We start from the raw sequence: 24,164 nt of genomic DNA, 5'->3' as shown, positions 1-24,164 counted from the left end.
AACACATCAAAAGTTAATTAAAGTAGGTCAACTGATAAGCGCTGAGGAATACTGATGAAGGGACAAAGAGACGAGTCCCCAGTATACAGACTGTAAAAGGGGCACTACCACAGCCCCTACAGAAATTAAAGAGACAGTACGAGTACTTTATGAACTGCATATCCAAGTAGAAACTTGGATGAAATGGGCAGATTCCTTGAGCAAGTACAACGTAACCAAAGTGACACTATAAGAAATAGAAAATGTGAGTAGTCCTATGGCTGTTCAAGAAATTAAATCTGTAATTAATAGTTTTCCCACAATGAAAAGCCCAAGCCCAGAGGCTTCACAGGTAAATTCTTCTAAGTTTTTAAGGAAGAAATAAAACAACTTTTACACAGACTCTTCTAGGAAAGAGAAATTGGGAACACATTCTAATTCATTTTATGAAGCCAGCATGACTCTGATCCCAAAACCAATGATACTACAAGAAAAGAAAAAGATGTAAATTATCCTTTATAAACATAGACACAAGAATACTAAATAAAATATTAACAAATAAAATCCAGCAATATGTAGGAGGGCTAATAAGCTATAACCAAGTTGGATTTATTCTAGGAATACAAAGATTGGTTTAATATTCAAAAATCAATGAGTATAATTCAACTAGTAATAGAATAAAGGAAAAAAACTCATATGATCATCTTAATAGATACAGAAAAGGCATTTCATAAAATTCAACCTCTCAATATAAACTCTCAGCAAACTATGAATAGAATAGAATTTCCTGAATCTGGTAAAGGGTTCTATTAAAAAATTTACTACCAATGTGTATAGTGATAAAATATTGAAAATTTCCCACTAAATTCAAGGACAGAACAAGATGTCCACTGTCACCACTTCTGTTCAACATTGTACCAACTAGGACCTCAAATACAAAAGCCAATAAAAAGAAATAAAAATTCTAAAGATGAAAAAACAAAGAAGGGATTTATTTGCAGATGCCATGATTGTGATGTAGAAAACCCAAGAGACTCTACAAACTGTTGGAATTAGTAAGTGAATTTATCAAAGTCTCTAAACAGAAACTAAATATGCAAAAAATAGCGTTTGTATCTACTAACAATGAATAATGAGAAAACAGAACTTTAAGAAAGACCATTTATAATAGAGTGCCAAGACCTAGAAATAAAGTCTAATGAAAGTTGTGTAAGACTTCCACCCTGAAAACTACAAAACACTATTGAGAAAAAATAAAGGAGGCCTAAATAAGGGTAGGTAGAAGCCATTTTCATGGTATCAATATCGGTTCTTCCATAATTGATCTATAGATTCAGGAAAATCCCTATCATAACCCCAGCAGACTTTTGTGTGTGTGTGTGTGTAGCATTGGCAAGTGGATTCTAAATTTGATATAAAAATTTAAAGGACCTGGAGTCACAATCTTGAAGACAAATAAAAACTAGAAACCTCAGGGGCGCCTGGGTGGCACAGCGGTTAAGCGTCTGCCTTCAGCTCAGGGCATGATCCCGGCGTTCTGGGATCGAGCCCCATATCAGGCTCCTCCGCTATGAGCCTGCTTCTTCCTCTCCCACTCCCCCTGCTTGTGTTCCCTCTCTCACTGGCTGTCTCTATCTCTGTCAAATAAATAAATAAAATCTTTAAAAAAAAAAAAAACTAGAAACCTCAGATAAGCTTGGTTATATACAGGCTGAATGATATGTAGATAAATCACGGGAACAGAAGAATCCAAAACAGACCTCTGCCCTGCATTAGGAAGCAACACCTCAGTCCAATAAGGAAAGGGTGGTCTTTCAATAAACAGTGTTGAAGTTGTTGGATATCTTTAAGGAAAACAACCTGAAACAGGAATAGCGATCCTTACATCGTGCCATCTGTAAAGATTAATTCAAGCTGGACCATAGCTCTAGATGTTAGAAAGTAAACCAGTGAGTGAAGCAGTTAGGGTATCACAGAGCAATATTTTCATGATCTCAGGTTAGGTAAATATTTCTCAGACAAGACACAAATACACTATTCGTGCAAATGCACTATTCAGAGAAGGTTGTACACTGAACATTTAAGAAATACATTTTGTTCACCCAGAGGCATCAATAGACGAGAGACAAGACACAGCACAGATCGGGAGGAACTATTTTCCATACGTGTATCATGGACAACTTTTATTCAGATTATAAAAACAACTTTGAAGCCATAAGAAAATTAATTAAAATGGGCAAAGTTTTGAAAGGGTACTTTGAAAAGAGAAGACGTACTTAAATGAAAAGGTGCCCAACCTCACGGATCATCAGGGAAACACAAATCATAACCAGATACTACTTCGCACCCACTAGAATGGCTGTAATTTAAAAAACAGACAATAACAGAGACTAGGGAGGGTGTGGAGCAGTGGGAACGCTCAGATGCTGCTGTTGGGATCGTCAAATGCTAGGACCGCTTCGGAAAATGATTTGGCAGTTTCTTAAAACAACAATTTATGCTGCCCAGCACTTCCATCCCCCAGGGGTAGACCCAAGGGAAATGAAAGCACACGTTTACATAAAGACATGAACGTGGTCACAGCAGCGTTATTCGTAATGGTAAAAACATGGAAGCAACCTACATGTCCTTCAACTGGGGAATAGGTAAAGGGTGCTATATTCATATAGTGGACGGCTATTTGGCAGTAAGGAGGAGGGGAATATTGAGGGTGTAAATAGCACTCCTCGAGATGATATGCTCTGTCAGGATGGCCCTAGAGCAAATGGAGTTCTTATTCCTTCCACTGAATATTTATTTGCCTGAGTTCCAGCACTAGCCTATGCACTAGAGCTGCAGAGAAAAATAAGATGTGGGCCTAGAGAGCAGAGAGCTGACAGTCAGCCAGGCCACGGAGCATGAACAGGTTATTACAGTGTGAGGAGATCAGTTCGGTGATAGGACCATGTCAGCTCAAAAGGCAGCAAAGAAGAGCAAGTGAACCCAGGAGTCATTTCCCAGAGGAAGTGAACGGGGTTTTGAAGGATGAATAGGAGTTTGTCAGGTGACAGGAGACCATTCCATGCAGAGGGGAAAACCCTGGAGGTAAAAAGGAGTACAGCGTGATCATTTTCCCTGTAAATTTAAAACAGCTGTGGGGATGTTTGATACTTGGATTCTCAGTAAAATAGTAAATGAAAATACAGTGGAACCCGCCATTGTCAAGGCTGAGAAACTATTTTCTTCCCTTTAATCAAAGTTTTAAAATTATGAAATGTTTCTGGGGCGCCTGGCTGGCTCAGTCAGTTAAGTGTCTGACTCTTGATTTCAGCTCAGGTCATGATCTCAGGTACCTGAGATCAAGGCCCACGTCGGGATCCATGCTGGGTGTGGAGCCTGCTTGAGATTCTCTCTCCCTCTCCCTCTGCTTTTCTCACTTTCTTCCTCTCTTAAAAAAAAAAAACAACAAGGAAATGTTTCTGGCAAAGAGGATAGATGAGATAATGAACCCTTATGTTCCCATCACACAGTTCATGAACAGAAACCAGAAGCATCACAGGCACGGTTGACACCCCCTGCCCATTTCCAGGTTCCTGCCCCTGAATTTGGAGTGCATGATTCCACTTCCTGTGCATGCAGCTACAAAGGGTACACCACCTTCGATGACTTGTGGTCAAGGTCACGTTGCAGAAGGGGCTCGTGCGCCCTGGGGGACGCCTCTGGCAGACCTCATCATAGTGTGCTCACAGGGCTTGGGTGGCAGAAGAATGACGGACGGCATTTTGCTTGCATCCCATCTTTTCTCCCGATGGACTCTCGGGTGGGTGGGCACAACACCAGATGTCCTCCGCGTGGTTTGAAAACTGCCCTCTGCAGCGTCCTGTGGAGCGCAAAAGGATTCGGGCCGGGATGTGGCTGTGGGGGTGGGGAGGATGGATGGCTGAGTGGCGGATGCTGTTGGTAGGACACAGGGACTTTTCCTGTTCTCCGTGTCGGGTTTCTGTGCACAGACTTGTTTACAGAAAGTGGTTCTTTACCCACTGTCTCGTTTTGTGGAGCAGGAAGCCGGTCCGGGGAAAGGGACTTCAAAAGCAGGGAGTCCCTGTGCCCTGGCCTGGTCACCTACTCATTGACAATACCAAGCTCCTCTGTGTGCCCGGTCCTGGCCTGGCCCGGATCCCACCATGCCCGTGACGACTCTTGTGGTGCAGGTGGCTAGGAAGGCAAGGGGCAGGACATTTGGATGATAAACACTTAGAATGTCTTCTGGGGGCAGGAACATTTTTTTTTTTTTTTTTTTTTTTTGCTTTTTAAAAAGCTTTGGTCATTGGAGGACATGTTCATTCATTTCCCACCCTCAATACTGGAAAGATTTTGAGATTCCAAAGGCTCCAAAGAGTACAGCTGTCAGCTTCCTGGGGAGATAGTGAGTATCCCAACATAAGGAGTGTGTAAGTAGAGGCTGGGGGAGGGGCCCTCTGTGGGAGGCCCTGTAAGAGACTCAGGGACTGGAGGCAAAATGACCAGGTGTCCTTTTGGAGTCCTTGTCCAGCTGTCCGGCTCAGATCGGTCACCCAGTTGGTGGCAGAGCATCAGTTCACATTTTACCAACCCAGCACCGAGAACGGCAAGAGGAGATACACTGGTTTGAAATTTCCAATTTATAGAAAATTGAAGCACATATGGATACTGAGTTCTCAGAAGTAACCTCCAGCTCCTTTTCTCTTCATGTGTGTGTGGGGGGGGGCATTACCACATCAGGGGAAGGGAAGCCCTTGGAGAAGGTCTGCTCTGGGCGCGAATCCAGTCTTGCTCACTGGGTGAGCCCGATCAAGTCGCTTACCATCTCTGCGCCTCGAGTACAGAGTGGGCGTGATCTCGTACCTGCCCCCGGGCACTGAGAGTCAGGTGAGCTCCAGCTCATCATTTCTGTAACAGGAGGCCCGGGGACTACGTTCGTCTCTTGCAGGAGAAATTTATATTTAAAGTAAATAGAATGGGGGAGGAACACATATTTGCCTAAGCGACCACTTGAGCGTAATTTAAAATGCACCAAGGGATTTGGTGTCTGCTTCCATTTTGGCACGAAACAGGAGTCTCCTCCATGGAGGTATTCTTGGTGTGTGTGTGGTTTTCCCTTAAAATGGCCACTTGAAGAATCAAGGGACATATCCCAGAGTTTGGAAAATGTCACTCCTCAGGCAGGCCTGTTGCTCATGGCAACATGTTTGGAAGGTGGCCTGTGTTTCATTTCTCCATCAGCTGGATTGGATTAGAAATGCAGGAAGGCCTTTGGACTCCTGCTTACACATTTAACATTCCTCATAAGAGAAGCCAAGAAGAAAAGGCAGTTATGGTCCACATGGGGCAGTGACATGAGTTTCTGGACTCATTTCCTGGACCAGTTAGGCTTTGGCCTTGCTGCACATAATGGACAACTCCCCCAGTCCACTGGGGCTTAAAAGTCGGAAGTTTATTTCTCTCTTATATGCAAAGTCTGGAATGGGCTGCCACAGGGTTCACGAGGGGCCCAGGTACCTCCCAGCTTTACCCTCAGAGTGGGCTTTGGGATGCGGCTCTGGTCCTCATGGCTCCACATCCCTGCTGAGTGCCAGCCATCACATCGCCATCCCAGGTTGGCAGCTGGAGGGCAGATGAAGAAGGGCGAGGTCTTCCCTGAAGTTTCATACACTTCCCCTTCAAGCTCTTTGGCCAGCACTTACTCATTCAGCCTCACCTAGTTGCAAAGGGGACTGGGAATGTCCTTTTGCTGAGTGCACAGCAGTTCCTAATAGATCCCAGGCCAGCCCTCTGTTAGTCTTCCAGGGCTGCCCTACAAATTACTGCAAGCTTAAAACCAGAACGTACTCTCCCATGCTTATGGGGGCTGGAAGTCTGAAATCAAGGGGTCAGCAGGACCGTGCTCCCCCTGCAGCTTCCAGGAAAGAGTCCTTTCTTGCCCCTTCCAGCTTCCGGTGGTGGCTGGGAATCCTTGGTGTTCATTGGCTTGTGGGCGCGCCATTGCAGGCTCTGCCGCCACGTGGCCTCCTCCTCCCCTGTGTGTCTGTTTCCGGCCCCCTCTTGCAGGGACACAGGAGTGGATCCAGGGCCCACCCTAATCGGGCGTGACCTCTCCTTCACCTACATCATCACACCTGCAGAGACCCCGTTTCCAAATAAGATCACTTTCTGACTTTCAGGGTGGACGTGAACTTTGGGGGAACACTAGTCCCTGACGACAGGCACCAAGGAGGAGAGAGAGAACAACTGCTGGGGTTGCAGCCTCGGCTTCATTCTCTGTTCCCTGAACTTTGGGGCGAAGTGAGGCTAACAAAGTTACCCGCACATTGGTGGGCATGTCGGGAGCTGGCCAGATGAAGGTTTTCACGGGGACGGATGTCCTGGTGGATGTGGGACCGTTGGGACAGCGTGGCTGTGCAGAGGTGGACCTCCGTTTGCATCGTGGCTCTGAGGCTCAGGAGAGTCTGGGCACGTGCTGTGCTCCGGGCCTCAGCGGGCTGTAAGACGGGCGCATGCCATCTACTGCGAGGGTCTTCTGAAGCCTGCGAGAGAGCGTGTCTCGTGAGTACACACGTAGTCCTGAGCTCGCACTGGTGTATGAGAAGGAAGGAGCAGCCATTGGTGTGCTTTCCCAAACTCCCTGGCAGGCTCTTCTGGTTGCAAGTGACAGAAATTCCACCTCGAACCAGCTTGAACCGTCATCTGTCAGCCTTTGTAACCGAAGGTGTGGGATGAACTTTGGGCACAGCTCCGGAGGCACTCATGCCCCCCAGGGTCCCGGTCGGGCAGGCTCTGCTCAGCCTCTTGCTGCGTCGTTCTCAGCCTCTGCACTCTCACGTTGCACTGGTGAGATGCCACCGCTGCGCGAGACCCCCGTCCTCGTCCTCACACACACACAGCCCAGAGGAAGTCTCCTTTTCGGCTCCTAGTAAGGAGAGCAGGAGGGTCCTCTCTGTGTTGTCTCCAGGCTGTTGGCTCTGACTGGGTCATGAATCTGACCCCGAGCCAGTTACGGTCAGGGGGCGGGGCCTGTGAGTGGTGTGAGCCAATCAGGGGCTGCCATGGAAATTGGACCGGCTTCAGCCCCACCCCTTCCCTAAAGCGTATGCTGAGACCAGGAGCTGGGAGCAGGAATGGCTTCCCACTCGGGTGTCGTAGGTTGGGGAATCTCAACAGCAGAGATTCGTGGCCTTGTCAGGATCCTGGGGCAGGGGGTAGGGTGGCTAAGAACTTAGCCTTGGGAGCCAGACACAAAGTCCACAAATGGAGAGCCTGCCTTTGGCTGTGTGAGCTTGGCAAGTCTCCGACTCTCGGGGACCTCAGGACTCCGGCTAAGGAAATCAAACAGCCTAGCTGTTCTAGAAGCCATTCTGCATTGTCCATTTGTGTCTGGACCTCATCTCTGCCGGTGGGGACTGTTTTCTAGGAACCTTTCCCATGGTGATGGGTGTAAACCCTCTGCTCATTACCTGGGGTAAGTGGGGAATGGGCACTTTTCTAGGTGCAGAATTCGGGATTCCAGAGGTGTGTCGCTTGCAATGCTCCTGCTTTGTGTGGGAGGAGCTAGTGTCATGCATGGTGGGAGCTCCATTCCTGTGCAGAGCAAGCGTGTGGCCTGGATGCTGCGGGGACCCTACATGTGAACTTGCAACCCCCTCCCTCCTGACTCCCACACTTTATTATCGCTCTCTGATCCACTGCAGTGTTGACTTGCGTATCATGTGTATTGGCTACCTCCCCCTCTAGAACAGAAGCTCTGAGGGCAGGGACTCTGGTGTTTTGCTCAGAGGTTTCCCAGTACCCATTGAGGGCACCCGGCTTAGTATTTGTTGCATTAATGAAAGCAGGTGAGTGGTTTGCATTAATGAACTCCTTTAACATACTCCTTATTGCTTCTGGACTGGCATCCGCGGGGGCAGCAATGTCTTCAGCATCCTTAAGGATTCTTCCCTGCAGCCGGGAGGTGCTTCTCCTCGGTCAGAGGGCATTTGGCCCAGGCGGGGAGCTCCCGGTGGGTCGCCACCAGGGGGAGCCATGGGCACGTTCTGCCGCGGCTTCAGGGGCCGCACCTGGCGGCCCGAGTCTGGATCCAGGAGATGGTCACGCGGGGCTGGGCAGTGGAGAAACGGGAGCACACTTTTTACTCTCAAAGAAAGGTGACTCAGAGAGTTTTCTGGAACTGTAGGACTTTGCTTGAAAGCCCCCCAGTATTTTGAGGGTATTAATTGCCCCTTCTAGAATCTCAATTATAGTTGATCAGTGTTTAATGCTCTGCTGTTTAAATAAGATAGTCTTACGTTCACCAGGAGCTAATACGGATTAATGGTGGCAGCCAACAATGACCGCAGCTTATAATATGCCAGGCTCTGCCCTTCAATCTAAACCCCCACCACTGGACAGGGGGGTTCTAGAGAGGACTCCGTGGGCCTGCTTTACCGAGGCCAAGGCTGGGTCCGACAGGTGACCCTGCCTGGGCGTCGGGAGGGCACACAGTGTGTGGGGGGCGTTTGCACTTGCTTTCGTCTGCTGCCAGGATGGAGCTCGTAACCAGCCTTGCCCGCGGTGACGGTCTGCCTCTGGGTTCGAGGTGCATGATTCACAAGGAAGAGGGTGCAGGTCACAGTCGGCTTTAATTCACCGCACCGAGTGTGCTGAGTGAGAATGGCCTTCGGATTCTTCTCCTGTGGCTTTCTTAACACATGGCCACAAACTTCGTGGCTTAAAACTACAGAAGTGGATTCCTGCACAGTCCGGAGGCCAGAAGTCAGAAATCAGGGTGTGGGTAGGACTGTGCCCCTCTGGGGGCTCCAGGGCAGACTCCCTCCCGCCTCTCCCAGCTCCTGAGCTCCTGGCGCTGCACCCCTCTCTCCATCTTCACTTGGCCTCCTCCCTGTGGCTTCTCTTCTCCATCCCTGGCCTCTCCTCTTCTTACAAGGACGCTCTTCAGGGGATTTCGGACCTACCCAGTTAATCCAGGATGATCTCCTTGTCTTTTTAGGGACCACAATTCAAACATCTACAGTATTCATGCATTTCCTCAATATCCAAATACCTAAGGGGGACAAAGTCTGGGAAGGACAGGTGCTACTGTTTGTGGAGACCTACTGTGTGCCATTGGACAACTCTCATTAGAGCAAGCGTCTACTGAATGTCTGCTCCGTGCCAGGCGCTCTCTATGTGTCAGCGTGTTTAAATTCTCAAAACATCCCTAGTAGTTCTGTGCTGTTCTTATCCCCATTTCACAGATGAGAACACTGAGGCACAGGAGGAAATCAGGGGACGTGACCCAAGCGATGGGGCCGGGAACGGTGGGGTCAAGGTCCTGTGGCCCAGGTCCCCACCAGCCTGCTTGTCTCTGCCTCCTTTTGGGTGATGTTCCGCGTCCCCTTTTCTATGTGCAGAAGCTGAGGTGTGGAGAGGTTATGTGGCTTAGCCAAGGTCACACAGCTTGCCGGTGGGAGCTTAGTGTCCGGTCCATAACTTCTTGCCCCAGACACTGTGCTTTTTCCACTGTGCCAATTTGTTGATCTCAACTGGCTATAACTGGGTGATCAAGGCAGTAGAGTGTTACGTTGCTTCCACACCGGCCCGAGCTTGGGGGCCCCTCCCAGATATGTATTAAATAGCACCGCAGATAGCATACCCAACAGACCTTATCCGTAGCGGATTTCATCGAAACTTTTCAGAACTTGTTGTGTGCCTTAAGTCAAATACATTTATTCCTAAATCCCATGATGATGGAGTCATCCTTGTATTTGAAACTCCTGTGGTTTTTGTCAATGAATGAAACCCCAGTGCTTGGGAAATTCTCCCTGTTAAAGCCTGCCTCAGTTTCCCAGGGCTGCTGTAATGAAGGACCACAGACTGGGTGGCTGAAACAACAGGATTTATTGGCTTATAGTTCTGGAGGCGGGAGGTCTGAGATCTGGTGTCACCGAGCTGTGCTCTCTGAAGGTGCGGGGAGGAGCCGGGCTTGCTGCTTCCGGCCGCTGTGGCTGCAGGCAGTCCGTGCCATTCCCGGGCCCGTGGGCCCATCCCTGCGGCCTCTGCCCTCCATCCCCACTCAGCCATCTCCCTGTGTGTTGTGTGCCTCTTCTCTTCTAAGGACACAGCCTAAGGGCCCACCCTGCTGCAGGGTGACCTTCTTCTAACTGATTATATCTGCAACAACCCTTTTCCAAATGACATCATGTTCTCAGGTTCTAGAAAGGACGTGGATTTGGTGGGGAGGGGTGCGGGGGGTGGGGCATGTGACACCCAGTACAGCACCCTCACTGGGGCAGTTTCCCAGCTGTTGGCTTTGTGTTTGGAATCAGTGCAAGTGTATGGCCCGGGGCCAAAGCTTTCCCCTCTGTAAGCTTCCTTCCGCTTGGTGTCCTCTGGGCAATGCGGGACAAGAGCGGGCTGGGCGAACTGGGGCTCACTTGGAGGTCCGCATGTGGAGAGGCTGAGGCCCTTTAGAGACCCCAGCAGAGACGTAACCGGTTGGTTCTATGATTCTGGCACTCCATGAGAAGTCAGGGCCCGGGGAATACGCTGGGGTGTCAGCAGCAGGTGGGGGAGTTACTGTCATGGGTGAGGACAGGGCTACCTGGGGAAAGGGTACAGACTGGGGAGAGGGCCAGGCCTTGGAAACTCCAGACTTTGATGGCGGCCAGAGCAAGGTGAGTCTGTAAAGGTAGAAACCGAGCTCTCATGGCAGAGGGCTGGAGGGGTGGGAGAGGCTCATGGGCCAGATGCTGGTAAGGAGGATGGAGGACAGAAAGTTGTCCTGTGGGTTTGGGGGCTGGGGGAGCATAGAGAACCTTAGCAGGAGCAATTTTGATGGAGGGGTGGGGGCTGTGACCAGACAGGAGAGGGTTGAGGAGTGAGTGGGAGATAAGACCCACCAACTCTGTGAAGAAGTTCAGCTGTGGGGGGTGAGGGGGCTGGAGGGGCCTGAGGTCAGGATTTTATTTTCTTTCTTTAAGGTAAGAGAGACATGAGCATTGACATGAGCCCCTGGAAAGCATCTAGCTGGCCATAAAGGTCCATGAACCCATAACTTCTCTGCTCCTCTGTGCTCAGGGGAGGAGGGCCTGGGCCGTGGGCTGTGGTTTCTCTGTGTCCCGAGTTTTCTGAGTTCGGCTGACCCACGTCCATGGTCCTGCTTAACCGTTTCCTGGGCCTCAGGCCAACGAGGGAGAGATTTCCCTGGTCGCGAGCCTGTAGATTGATGGCTTACTCTTTCTCTTTCGCAGATGGATGAGATCAGAGGGAAGGACCGTGTGATTCTGGCCCTGGAGAAGGAACTTGGGGTGCAGACCGGTCAGACCCAGAAGCTGCTTCTTCAGAAGGAGGCTTTGGATGAGCAGCTGGTTCAGGTCAAAGAGGCGGAGCGGTACCACAGTAGCCCAAAGAGAGAGCTCCCGCCTGGGATAGGGGACATGGCAGAGCTCATGGGCGTCCAGGTGAGGGGGACGGCGGCAGGTGCCAGCACCGGGGCCTCATGGCTGACTGCCACCTGTCCTTCTTTCTATGGGTCATTCTTCTGGTCACCTTGCCTGCCTGCTGCCTCCTCTCACCCTCCCTCCCTTCCATCCGTCCATCTGTCTTGCCCTCCCTCCCTCCCTAAATGGGCTGACATTCATGACGTGCCGGGCCCAGGCCTGGGGATAGAGAGGTGAGCATCTGGCTGCTTGTGCCTCCAGCCATCTTGAGCTCAGTGGACAAGAAGGAAATGAAGACATCAGTGCCACGTGTGCGGTAGGAGCACAGGAGGGGGCCCAGTCTTGAAGTCGGAGTCCTGCAGACGGGTAGGGGCTTAGCCAGCAGGAGAGGGCTTGGGCGCAACAGCTTGGTGCTAACATGCACAGAGGAGGCTGAAGCAGCATGCGCTCCTTCATTCATTCACTCCTTCATTCATTTATTCACTCATTCATTTACTCATTCACTCACTCATTCGTTCAATCACCACATGTTTGAATGTCTGTCATACATGCCCTGCGCAGATCCCATATGAGGTGCTGGCATGTCAGTGGTCAGCAAGATTGGCCCAGCGGGTCTTGAGGAATGTCCTAGCGTGTCCACGACGGGCCTTTGTAAGAGAGACGCAGTGGACAGGGGCTCAGACGTGAAGGTCCTCAGAGACTACATTTGGCTCTGTGGGGCCATTGGAGGGCCTTGCAGTCTTGCCACTTGGAGATGAAGTCTTCCTGTGAGTCCCTGGCGGGGCCTGGGGTGCCTGTCTGTGTGGCTTGACTCCGGGGAGCCCCGGCTGGCATTGGGCCTCCCAGCGAGGAGCCCTCTCTCACATCCCACGGGTTTTCTGGGAGTGCTTGGGGTCCTTCAAGCTTCTTCAGAGTAATTTGTATCCCGACGTTTTTTTAGGATCAGCATTTGGACGAGCGAGACGTAAGGCGATTCCAGCTAAAAATTGCCGAGCTGAACTCGGTGATACGGAAGCTGGAGGACAGAAATACCCTCCTGGCAGACGAGAGGAACGAACTGGTAATCAGCCCCCCGAAACACAGATGGTGCCTTGTAGGGCGCGAGGAAGCCGCCCTGGGCCCGCAAAGCCCGCCTTGAACACATAGTTAGTGTGGAGGCTTTCTGGTTTTCTTTACTTTCTTTCATTAATCTCTGATTAAAAATCTAACACACGGTCCGTGAAGAAAGCTGCGACTGCCCTTTGTCTCAACAGGAATTTATCCTGAGCAAACAGTCAGAGATGTGAGGGGTGTGGAGAGGGTGGTCGACGCAGTGTTTATGCTGGCGACCAGAACCGACCCGAAACAAAACAAAAGCCCACTTGTTCCATACTCAAGTATTGGGCAACGTAATCACGGACCATTTGTGCAGTGTGCTGCGTGCTGTCATTAAGAATGGCAATAGAGATCCTATTTATTTGCCTTGGAAATGGGCTCGCAGTAAATTAAATGACAAGCAGTTTCGAGAACAAAACTACACCGTCATCGTGCTGGACATGGGATGTTGTGTTAGGTGGTATGATTATGGATCATTTAAATTTTTTGCATCTCTGTTTACTTTCTTTTGCATGATAGTTCACGGATTTCTAATTTTAAAATAATGAACAGGGACTTTGGGTTAAACATATAAATCCGTAGTAAAAAGAACGGCTTCTTGACTGTGTGTAAACTTGCTGGATAAACAGCTAACTGAATTTTTACGTTGTGGGAGTTGGTACATAAACTTCTTAACAAACGCCTCGTCGTGTTCCTGTTGATTCTAAATTTTATTATGAAAGTGAGTCCATCTATGTCATATTTGAAAAACATGGGAGATGAACAGTGTTGATGAATGTCACCTTTTCACAGTTTCAACAGGATCAAGATTAGTTCATTTCCTGCAAGTATTTTTAAAGGCATATTTTTAAATGGCTTTAATCAGACCGTACATCAAATATTAGATGTACGTTTTCCACTTAAATATTTATGAACTAAAAAAGGCCCCTAGTGGGCTACAGAGCGGTTTACTAAGAAGATAGAAACAGATGTAGCTTGCTCGAAACAATTCGGAGCACCCCGACGTGTTTAAAGCAAAAATCGACCAGCTAGCCAGCGCTTTGAGCTTAAAATCATGACATAACTACTCTTAGCTCTTTGGGGCAGTTCTTACATGGTGTTAACGCTCATGGAAACATATCGACACCCACCAAGGGTCTTTCTGTTGTTGTTTTGCGGTTACAAATGGGCTTTGTCCCCTCTGGCTTGTTCGGCAACTTGCTTTATGGGTTACAGCCCCGCCCATCAGGACAAGCGGACTCATGCTGTCTATTCAGCGGCCCACAGCTCATGCTCCACGGTGTGGACCTACCGGGTCATTCACTCATTCCTCTCTAGGAGGATCTCTAGGCTGCCCGGTTCCTTTGCTTGGGGTCGATGTCCAGAAGAAGAACTTCTGGGTCGAAGGTCCATTTTATATTTGAACAGGTGCTCCCCCAACTGTTTTATCTTCCTTGACAGCCTGGTCCCCCAAATCAGGGATCTGCGGTCAGTCCTTGTGCTTGATTCTCGGTACCAGCACTTTCTATGTGGCTAGGAGCACAGCGCCCCAGCTCTTTGCGGTCAGGCTCTCTGTGAGATGAGGATGGGGGCCACCTCCTCGGGTTGGTGGGAGGCATGAATAAACCCAGCAAGACTAACCACAGTTTGTTCTGGAAGGCAGACCTGACCCCAGAGTGCTCCTGCTTCAGAGCCCTCGAGGGCCAGGGGTGGAAACTAAATGACAGAGCTCTCCAGCTCCCTAAGCCAGGACTCACGGTGCCCACCCTTCCTAGGCCCACCGCCCCACATTCTGTGTTCCCGCTGCACCAAGAGAGCTGTGTTCTTATCCACTCAGAACCTCTGGGGGTGTGGTTTCCCCGCCCAGAACGTCTGCCTGCCCTTGTCTCTCTGTGTTTGTACCTCCTTTCCTGTCTTTGCCTTCCATCTGCTGGAAGGGCACCCCGTTGTACCATCCCTGTCACCAGCACCAAGAGGGGCTCCCCCGATGCCGATCAGACAAGAGAGACTGGAAGGGGATGCCCCACCGGTTGTCGAGACTCAGGGATCACCTCCAGGACTGATGCCCACCCTACTTATCCTTGTATCCCTGCACACAGTCTGGCAATGCGTGGGGCCCAGGCCTTCCCTGCTGTCCGAAGAAGGCAGAGTTTCTGCTAGGTCTGCACTTGGGGAGGGATGGTGGCCGGGAGCAGCTAGGTCACTGGACTGACTTTTATGCGTCTGATTCCTGACCGTGGGGACTAGTGGACAGGGGGCCCTGAGGCAGATCTGTGGGCCTTCCTGTTGGGCTGCAGCCTCCTCCTCTTGCCTCCCCCAGAGCCCTCTGAGCCTCGGGTAGGATACTGTGTTTGGAAGCCAGGTGTCTGCGGGATCTTTTTGGGGTTTGTAGCATCCAGGAAATGTGTCCTCACAGTGGCAGCTCCAGTCCCAGGAAGGCCCAGGCTGGATCCCTGTCAGCCTCCATGGTGTGACGTCAGCAGTTCACTGGGTCTTAGAGCCACCGGCCTTCCATGTCTTTCTGATCGTAGCTGAAACGCTCCCGGGAGACCGAGGTCCAGCTGAAGCCCCTGGTGGAGAAGAACAAGCGAATGAACAAGAAGAATGAGGACTTGCTGCACAGCATCCAGAGGATGGAGGAGAAAATCAAGAACCTCACAAGGGAAAATGTGGAAATGGTGAGTCGTTGGCCATGGGGACCCCCAGCCCCGAGCTCTGGTCTCCGTCTGGGATTGTCCAGCCCCAACCCTTCCAGTCCATGTTCTCCCTGCAGTCCCTGCCTCCTCCAGGAAGCCCATGAGGGGTCTCAGCCCACGCCCACCCCTGTGCTCCCGCTTCTCTGGGACCCACAGGGCTCGGGCTCTGTGCCCGGAGGGAGGACACCAGGCAGCACCCCACAGCTGGGGCTGTACCTGCACCCTGCTGCCTGCCGCCCCGTGGCCTCAGACGCACCCCGCATTCTCCCTGCACCTCAGTGCCTTTGTCCAGAAAGTGGGGGTGGCAATACCAGCACTGGGGGTTGTCTGGAGGACAGAGTGGTGGCAGAGAAAGGCCTCCCAGCCTACCTGGCTCCTGGGCACGCTTACTAGGTGAAAGCTATGGCCGTTTCTGCTCCAGGTGCTTTCTTTGCATAAGGGATTTGCATTCGCCAGCAAGAGTGGTTGGTCTTTGTGGTCAGGGGGTGTCTGGTCTTTGATCGTCTGTGGAAGAGTCTGAGGTTTGTGGCCCAAGGTAGTGAGGTCAGCCACCCCATCTACAGCGGCAAGACTGACACTCTGCAGGAGCAAGGCTCTCGTCCTGGGGTCCCCCAGCAGGCCCAGGTGCGAGGGTGTGATTACCGGTGACGTGCTCGCCTCCCCAGCTTCCTTGTCCGGCTTCCAGGGCCCGGTTTGGGCGACCACCCCCCCACCCACGTGCGGGGCCAGCCCTTCCTCTCAGCAGCGGGCCCTGCTGGCCATGCCCCGGGCTGGCTTCTGTCTGTATCTGTTGCTTCCTCTGGCCTGGGGACCGGCTGCTGTCATCCCTCCTTCCATCCCGTATCCCTGTGCTCACGCCCCTTGGCCTGTCACGAAGCTGCCGGCCCGAGCAGCCCCGCCGGGCTCTCTCCCTCTGGCCGCAGAAAGAAAAGCTGTCTGCGCAGGCGTCTCTGAAGCGACACACTTCCTTGAACGACCTCAGCCTGACCCGGGACGAGCAGGAGATCGAGTTCCTGCGGCTGCAGGTCCTGGAGCAACAGCATGTCATCGACGACCTGTCACTGGTACGTCTGTGCCCGGGGACAGTCCTCGGGGGGGCGCCAAGCGACACCGGGTCAGGAATGGCGTGGGGGCTCTAGGGGCGCTGCTAGAGTGGGCGGGGTCTCCCCAGCTCATCCCGGCTCCTCCCCGCTTTATTTGGGCCAGAAAACAACCTTGAGTCTGTGTAAACTGGGAGCAGTTTCCATGGCTACTCTTTTTCTCACATCTTCTCCCTGATTCGTTGTTGTTAAGCGGCGGCATCGGTTTTGAGAATGCATCTTCTGGCCTCTGCAGAGTGGGCACGATTTTCCCCCGAGATGTCTGGTTTTTTGTTTTTTTTTTTTTAGCTCAGTTGTCGCAGACCATGAACTTGAAAGCCTGAACCTTATAATCACACTAGAATTTGAAGGGCTTGCTAAGCCTCTGCGTGTGTGTAAGATTAAGAGGGGGTGAGCATGTCTTAGTAGGTGGAGTGTTATATCCAGGGAGTTCTCCAGCTGTCTGTGAAAGTTGCTCGGGCACCACAAGCGAGCGTGTGTATGAGCTTCTCTTGGCTCTTAGAAGCAAAGTGTGTTCTTACTGCCCAAGAGGCAATGTGGCGGTTCCATTCATGGGTCTTCAAAGAGTAGACAAACCAGTGATCAAAATTCTAGGATAAGCTTTGACCATAATTGTCAAGGTCACGTTGTTGTCCTTCTTCCTCTCTCTTTAACTCCTTCCCTCCTTCCTTCCACCCACTAATCCATTCTCCTCCTCATCCTTCCATTCATCTTCTCATCCATCCATACTCCTTCCATCCTTTCTTCCTTCCTTCCTTCCATCCATCCATCCATCCATCCATCCATCCATCCATCCATCTGTCCTTCCATCCACTTACCTTCCTATCCTCCCCTCCCTCCCTTCCTCTCTTCCTTCCTTCCTCCCATCCATCCATCCATCCATCCATCCATCCACCTTCCCATCCTCCCCTTCTTTTTTCCATCCCTTCTTCCTTCCTCCCATCCATCTATACTCCCATCTTCCCATCCTCCTTCCATCCCTTTTTCCTTCCATCCACCCACCTTTCTACCCTCCCCTTCCTTCCTTTCTTCCTCCTTCATTCCTTCCTTCCATCCATCCACCTTCCCATCCTCCCCTCCTTCCTTCCCTCCCTTCGTCCTTCCTTCCATCCATCCTCTCATCTTTCTTCATTACACAAAGATTTGATACAGCATAAGATGAAAACACACCTTCAATAAAATGAAGATAGAGTTGAAAGAGGAATAATAAATCAGTGAGACTGGAGGAAATACATTCACATCCACTGAGATGAGGAGGGACAAATACGTGGACCACAGGGGCTGGAACCAAGCACCAGATTTGTCTCTGGATTTCCGAGCAGCCATGGGGAAAAGCAGGGCTTGGTTAGGAGGGAGAGGTGTCCTGGTGTGGCCTGGGACCGAAGGCTGCCACACCTTCTACTGCTCTGCACACGCCATTCCTACTACGGTGGCCAGCGGGCAGCCACAGGCTCCACACTGCATGGTAGGTTCTAGGCCCACAGAGCAAGGGAAGAACCTGAAGTCAGAAGAGTAAAGTGTGTCACCGGGTCTGGGGGAGGCCCACGGGGATTTGGTCCCAGCTCAGTCTGAGCTCACAGCCACAAGCTGTTTCATTCTGGGCTGTGGTCGCCATCCACACTGCCCGGTGCTTTACACCTTCCAGCCCCCAAAGCAGACAGGCTGGGCTTTCAGCATTGGCAGATTTGGGGATTTTTCTCAAGACAGTCCCAGTCTTGTTAAGGACTTGAGTAAACGGGGTGGCCGTGTGGCTTGCCATTCTAGGAAGCAGCCGTCACGCGGGTGCTCAGAACTTGGACTGATCCACACCCGGTGCCGACAGGCAGGCGCAGGGTGAAGGCCAGGGGGTTGGCTGATGTGATGTGACCTGGCTGCAAATGCCAACAGTTGTGTCTCCTTCTAGGAGAGGGAACGGCTCTTGCGCTCCAAAAGACATCGTGGGAAAAGTCTGAAGCCCCCCAAGGTAAGCCCGCAGTGGCGCAGCTGCCCTGCTTCGTGGCCCTGCCCGGGCTGCCGGGCGGATGGCCCAGGAGCGGGGAAAGGCGAGCAATGCATAGGGGGCCCTCGAGGCAGAGACACTCACGTCTCTGCATGTCTGATGGGGAGAAAGCCCTTACGGCGTCTCTCAAAGCAACACCAGTTATGGCCATGGCCAGCGATTGTAACTTATTCATGGAAAATTTACTGCCGGATTCTGTATGCAGGCCTCAGGGGGTGCTCACCCAAAATTAAAAGCATAAATACTTAGACCTTTTGAAGGATTTAAAGGGCACTCAGGCTTGGTTTGTAACATCTTATATCCTGTTCTGACAAGGTCAGGAGCTTTGGGATTTTCCTGGAATATGCAGAACCGTGTTCTCTTTGGAAAATGTGGTCTTACAGAGACAGTGCCCAGATGTCCTGCAGAGAGAGCACAGCTGGCCTGGGAGCATTCGGACGCCATAGGGACCAGGCTGGAATGAAAAGAACAAATTGGGGCAGGTGTTTAAAAAAAAAAAAAGACGTCGTTCACATTTAAACCCATGAACAATTTTCACTGCCACAAAGACTCGGGCCTGCTTTCCTTTCTGTTGAACTGGATGCCCATCCGGGTTTATCTTGGGGTAGAGATATGGTCCTGGAGAAATATTTCTCTTCTCTAAAGAAAACAGCGGTGCAGATATGCCGGTCCGTACCACCGATGCGAGGCTCTCGTGTCAGGGTGACGGTAGGGAGCGCTGGTGCCTGTGGCAAACTGAGCCCCCAGCAGCATGTGGTGTCACATATTCTGGGGGTCCCAGAGAAGTGGGGACCCTTCCGTATGAGTGTTCTGGGGCGGCTGTAACAACGTACCCCAACCCAGGGGGCCGAGAACAATACAAACACGTTGTCTCATCGTTTTGGAGGTTAGAGGTCCGAAGTCAAGGTTGGGGCAGAGCTGTGGCCCCTCTGAAACCTGTAGGAGAATCCTTCCTGGGCTCTTTTAGCTTCTGGTGATTTCCTGGCACTCTTTAGCATTTCTGGTCTTGCAGCTGCATGACCCCAACTTCTGTTCTTGTTGTCAGAGGCTGTCCGCCCTGTGCGTCCCATGGCTGTCTTCTTATAAGGACACCAGTCATATGGGGTCAGGGGCCCACCCTGATCTGCTATGACCTCATGTTAACAGAGTACTGGGGGTAGGGCTTCCACATGTCTTTCTTGGGGGGACCCAGTTCACCCCAAAGCACCTTATTTTATATAAAAATCTCAGGATTTTAAATGTTGGCACAATTGTTAGAATCCACTCTGTGGCCCAAATAAAATCTATCTGTGGGCTGAACGTGGACACTTGACAAAGTGGTGATGTATATACCACGCAAGCCCGTGAGGTTGGCGTTCTTTTTCCCATTTGACGGATATAGGAATCATGTAGGCATACAGTATAGAAATAGCTCAAAGAGACAAAGTGAATGGACAAGGCAGAGGCTCAAACTCCAGTCTGGGCTCCAAAGCCCAAGTACCACCAAGTCAAGGTGGACAAAGGGCAGGTCTCTACGCACTGACACCAGAAACGCAGAAATGAGGGGTGCCTGGGGGGCCCTCTATCGGTTAAGCGTCTGACTCTAGATTTCGGCTCAGGTCGTGATCTCAGGGTCGTGAACTGAGCCCCACGTCGGGCTCCGTGCTCCGTGGGGAGTCTGCGGGAGACTCTCGCTCTCCCTCTGTCCTTCAGCCTGTTCTTTCTCTTTCTCAAATAAATAAATAAATATTAATTTAAAAAGAAACTCACATAGAAAGTGGCCGGGCAGAACTTGTTTATTGTGGAGCCACTGTAACAGCAGCAGGGACCGCCTGACAGTCGGAGGTGATCTGTGCTGGCATTTTAATGCAACCCCCCCCCCCCAACACACACACCCGGAGCCCTCGTGCTGTCCCCTTTTTCTTAATAACATAACTAAAACTATAGAATCCACTTTGCTTTCTGTTTTTTTTTTTCCCTTAACATTGTACTACGAAGCATGGATCTGCGTGGTGACCCTGTCGTCATAAATACAAATTTTTATGTCTACATACTCTGTTCAGTAGATGGGCCATAAATTTGTTTCCTGTTCTGGGTCAGGCATGTTAGCTCTCAGCTCCCAGCGGCTCTCCGTGCTGCCGTGGTGAGTGAGTGTGTTTATGCCTGTGTAGACAACTCCTTCTGGGCCAGGTCTACTGTCGTCCCTGAGTGTGACCGTTCCATGAAGTGACTGGACCTTCTGCCTCCGCATATGCCCCCACAGCGGCTTCCCTTTGTCCCGGAAGCTGCGTCCAGGGTCTGGATTGTCCCCATGGGTAGACTCCCAGAAGGTGGGCTATAGATCAGGGGTGTGAAGGCTTTGGGGGAGAACACGGGACGCCCTGTGCTGTATGGAAGAGACGCGTCATTTTGCACGGCTGCCGGTAACGTGCGTGAACACCATGGTCACCACGGAGCATGCTGAAAAAGCAACAGTCTAAAGGCCTCTGGCTTGACTGAAGAACCAGACGTGCTGTGGCATTATACACCCCATAAAGCTTCTAAGTAGGGTGTTCGGGAAACCCACTGGTGAGCTGCGACTCCGTTTTTCAAGCCTGTATCAGAATTCGTGGAGTAAGGAAGGATCCTGTTTTTCCTTTTCCCAATTTCTGAATGTGTTTGTGGGAAGAGAACTTCACAAAGGCCTAGAACAGAGTTGGGTTTTGCCAGGCTTGCATGGACAGCAGGTGAGGAGGGCAGGAGCTGTGTCCCGCTCACCGCGCCCCGCTCACTGTCTCGCACAGAGTAGCTGTCCCCGGATAGCATTGACTGAATGAGCAAGTTGCTTTTACTGGCAAAGTGCGTTTGCACGACGCTGGATCATCTCAAAGGATGGGTGTGTTCTGTTCGGTCACTACGTGAAGTAGTTCACTGCCCCTAGAAGGCGGAGTTTGGGAGTCTCCGTGGGAATTTTCCTGAGCTGGTTCAGGGTCTTTTCCACTTACTGTTTCTGTGACCCACACCCTCTTTTCTTTTTCTCAAGATTCAAGGATAGAGCAGTTTCCCCCACATGCTCCTACTTTCTCCTGGCATTGTCTGGGGTCAGAAGGGGACCCGAGCAGGTTTTTAAGCCCCCCCCCCACACACACACCAGGGCTATCTCTCGGGCCTGGGCAGCTTCCCTCTCTTCCCTCCCACAGGCTGCTGGGATTCAGTAGTTTCTTTCTCCCCTTAAACGCCTTCGTCAAGCTCTGTCCGTTGTGTATCTGTGGGCTTTACCACTTTGCCCAGGCCTTTGTTTGGCACAATTTTTTGTGCCAGAATTTTCTGTAAGTCCCTGGACTTGGCATGTCCCCTGGAAGGGGCTTCTCCAGTTCCACGCCCACACCCCAATCTGCTACAGATATGGTGATGGTAGAGCCGCGATGTCCTCATCCCAGGGGAACCTTCACACCCCAAGGGCTGCTGAGACAGTCTCACTGTGCTCTTGGGGACAGGACTGGTGTGGGCGTCTCTGCCCCAGGACACTGCTAGTTCAGCCCCCCATGGGGAGTAGCAGGAGATCCCTGAGTGGTTCCCCAGACCCCGTGTGGGGAGGGCGGGCTTGCTCTGCAGAAGGACTGGCATCACAGATGAAACTACACAGAGCCCCTGGCTCGGGGTGGGTGGGTTTGCGGTCTGAAAACTTGCTGCCCAGCAACAAGGAGTCATGTCTCAGTATGGAGCCGAGCACATGAGTGTGGCTAAGGTCAGCACGGTTGGCTCATGCCCCTTGGTTAAAGTGGGGCTGGGTTCTGGGGAAAGACTGAGACGCTGTAGCCTGACAGCCGCATGAGAGTCTGGTCCGGCTCCTGGCCGTGTGGCATCGACCTCGGGGAGCCTGTGTCCTGGCTCTCACCGCGATCATCCCATCCAGGAGACTAAATGGAGCATCTGCCTCTGGGTCTGTCATGTAGTCGGGGATCCATAAATGATGATTTCTCCTTCTCCGTTCCCCTTACATCAGTAGCTTTCCTTTGGAGGGTCTGTGGAATGCAGATACCCAGGCCCTGCTCTTCACTTCCCTGGTTCTCGTTCATGTCACCTTTTTCAAAAGAGAGACTGTCTCAGGTAACGGCGAGGTGAGCTCTGATGCCCTTTAGACGGTAGCCATCCTTCTCGAGAGGCTGGGAAGATCGCTGAGAAACATCAGAGCGCCATGGGAAGAATCGCCCTTCCTTGGGTCCAAGTGTCAGTACTGTGGGCTCCTCGTCCCCGAAAGGCCCCGGGGCTGCTGTCACCAGGAAGCAGCTGATGCCCGATGACTTTCTGGCAGGTCACTCATGGTCAGTGGCTCCTGCATCTGTTCTCATCAGACTCTTAGGGCCTATCCAGACTTGACCTTGTGCCCCCCAAGGCCAAGCCTGCTGCTCCGTGGTGGGAGCTGCATTGGTACAGAAGCCAGGACGCACCACCTTCCGTGGCTGGGGCATCTGGGCGTTTGTCGTCATGTGCCATGCTTTCTATTTCTACGTACCCAGAGGAATCTTGTTTTCCCTGTAGGGTTGTTTCCACTCGACTTTGTTCCTGGCCTGTCCTTGCCCGAGGCTCTGTCACCAGCCAGCCTCACCAGAGTGAGGTGTGGCTAGATGGCGTGTGCCTCATTGATGGGGCTGCGTGCGGCAGTCCTGTGGGGAAAGCATGGGGACAATTGTGCAGACACAGAACCTGCATCCTGGGTCACACCCAGGCCACGGAGCAGCACAGCCATGCACACTGTCCATATGTCCTGACCTGGGGCAGCATCTGAGCAGTGGGGGGAGGATGGAGAACAGAGCTGGGGACCTGCCCAGGGCACCTCATCTGGCATAGCAATGACCACAGGGACATCGAGGTCACACCTAGACTTTGGAATAGACAGGAAGTTAGGGTGGTTCTAGGCACTGTATTCAAATGGGGCAGGAAACCCCAACACTGGAAATGAGTGTGGGGGTGAGTCTCAGTCTTCAGCAGAAAAGCTGCCTGGGAGGCTGCTCTGTACCCCCAGGTCCCCTGCCTGGTGTTAGGAGGGGACCCCAGAACCAGTGTGGGGGGAGGGCCTTGAGGCAGAGGCTCTCTGATTCCACGCCTGTGCCGCCAGGCCTCCGCTTTCTCATCTCTGCACTGTTCCCTCAGGCTCTTGTCCGCTTGTCCTGGGGTCGTGGCAACGCTTCCCTGGCTGCCCCTCTCTTCCGATGTCTTCCTCCCTCCACAGCTGTCAGAAAGGTCTTGCTGGGGCACAAGTCTGGCCCTGCCACCTTCTTCCTAAGAACCCTACACTGGCTCCCCATTTTCCAGGGAATGAAGATGGGGCTCCTTGGCTGGCCCTCAAGGCTGTTGGGGATCAGGCCCTGCTCACCCACTGCTGTGTTCTCGTCTGCACACCCTGGCTCCAGCCCTCTGGATTTGCCATCCCACCTCATCTACAGACCCCAGCTCGGGTCAGTGCCCCTCCCCTCCTCTGTTCACTGCCTCCCGCTTCTTCAAGATTCGGCCTAACTGTCCCCATTCCCAACAAGCCTTGCCCCTCCCATGCGCAGGCCTTTCCTCTGGGCTCCTCAGCCCTCTGCTCCTTCTGTCCCAGCACGTGGCATAGCACCTTATTCTCAGTCTCCACATCTGCTTCTCCCGCGGCTCAGTGCCAGGAGGACTCAGAGGATGCTGGTGGTTGAATGGGGTAGATGGCTGCGTGGAGAGCCAGCAATGCAGCTCTCAGCCCCTCCTGTCGTTCATCCCTCTCGCCGTCATCACAGGCACCGCAGAATGTCAGGGGACAGGGCACAGAGGGGTGTCTCCACTCTTGGGGAGCTTTGGCAGACGTGAGGCTCTTAGTAGGTCCACGAGTTGACAGGATGGGACACATTTCATGGTTTCTGGGGCTAGGAATACATTTACCAGGCAAAGTTGGTCT

At 51.9% G+C, this 24,164-nt stretch overlaps 1 protein-coding gene across 2 annotated transcripts in view; it reads left to right on the top strand.

Annotated features, from left to right (window-relative positions):
* JAKMIP1 (janus kinase and microtubule interacting protein 1) overlaps nucleotides 1-24,164 on the top strand; it is a 102,138-nt gene that overhangs the window by 65,193 nt on the left and 12,781 nt on the right. For both annotated transcript variants that reach the window (XM_045771448.2, XM_045771447.2), the window contains 5 exons: nucleotides 11,220-11,429; nucleotides 12,349-12,468; nucleotides 15,014-15,160; nucleotides 16,102-16,242; nucleotides 18,182-18,241. In XM_045771448.2, coding sequence (XP_045627404.1) covers nucleotides 11,220-11,429; nucleotides 12,349-12,468; nucleotides 15,014-15,160; nucleotides 16,102-16,242; nucleotides 18,182-18,241 — 678 coding nt within the window. The remainder of the gene's footprint in view (nucleotides 1-11,219; nucleotides 11,430-12,348; nucleotides 12,469-15,013; nucleotides 15,161-16,101; nucleotides 16,243-18,181; nucleotides 18,242-24,164) is intronic.

The sequence above is a fragment of the Ursus americanus genome, chromosome 8 (genome assembly GCF_024610735.1).
Source record: "Ursus americanus isolate L20-20 chromosome 8, mUrsAme1.1.p, whole genome shotgun sequence".
Classification (NCBI taxonomy): Eukaryota; Metazoa; Chordata; class Mammalia; order Carnivora; family Ursidae; genus Ursus; species Ursus americanus.
This window is presented reverse-complemented; position numbering and strand designations above follow the sequence as displayed.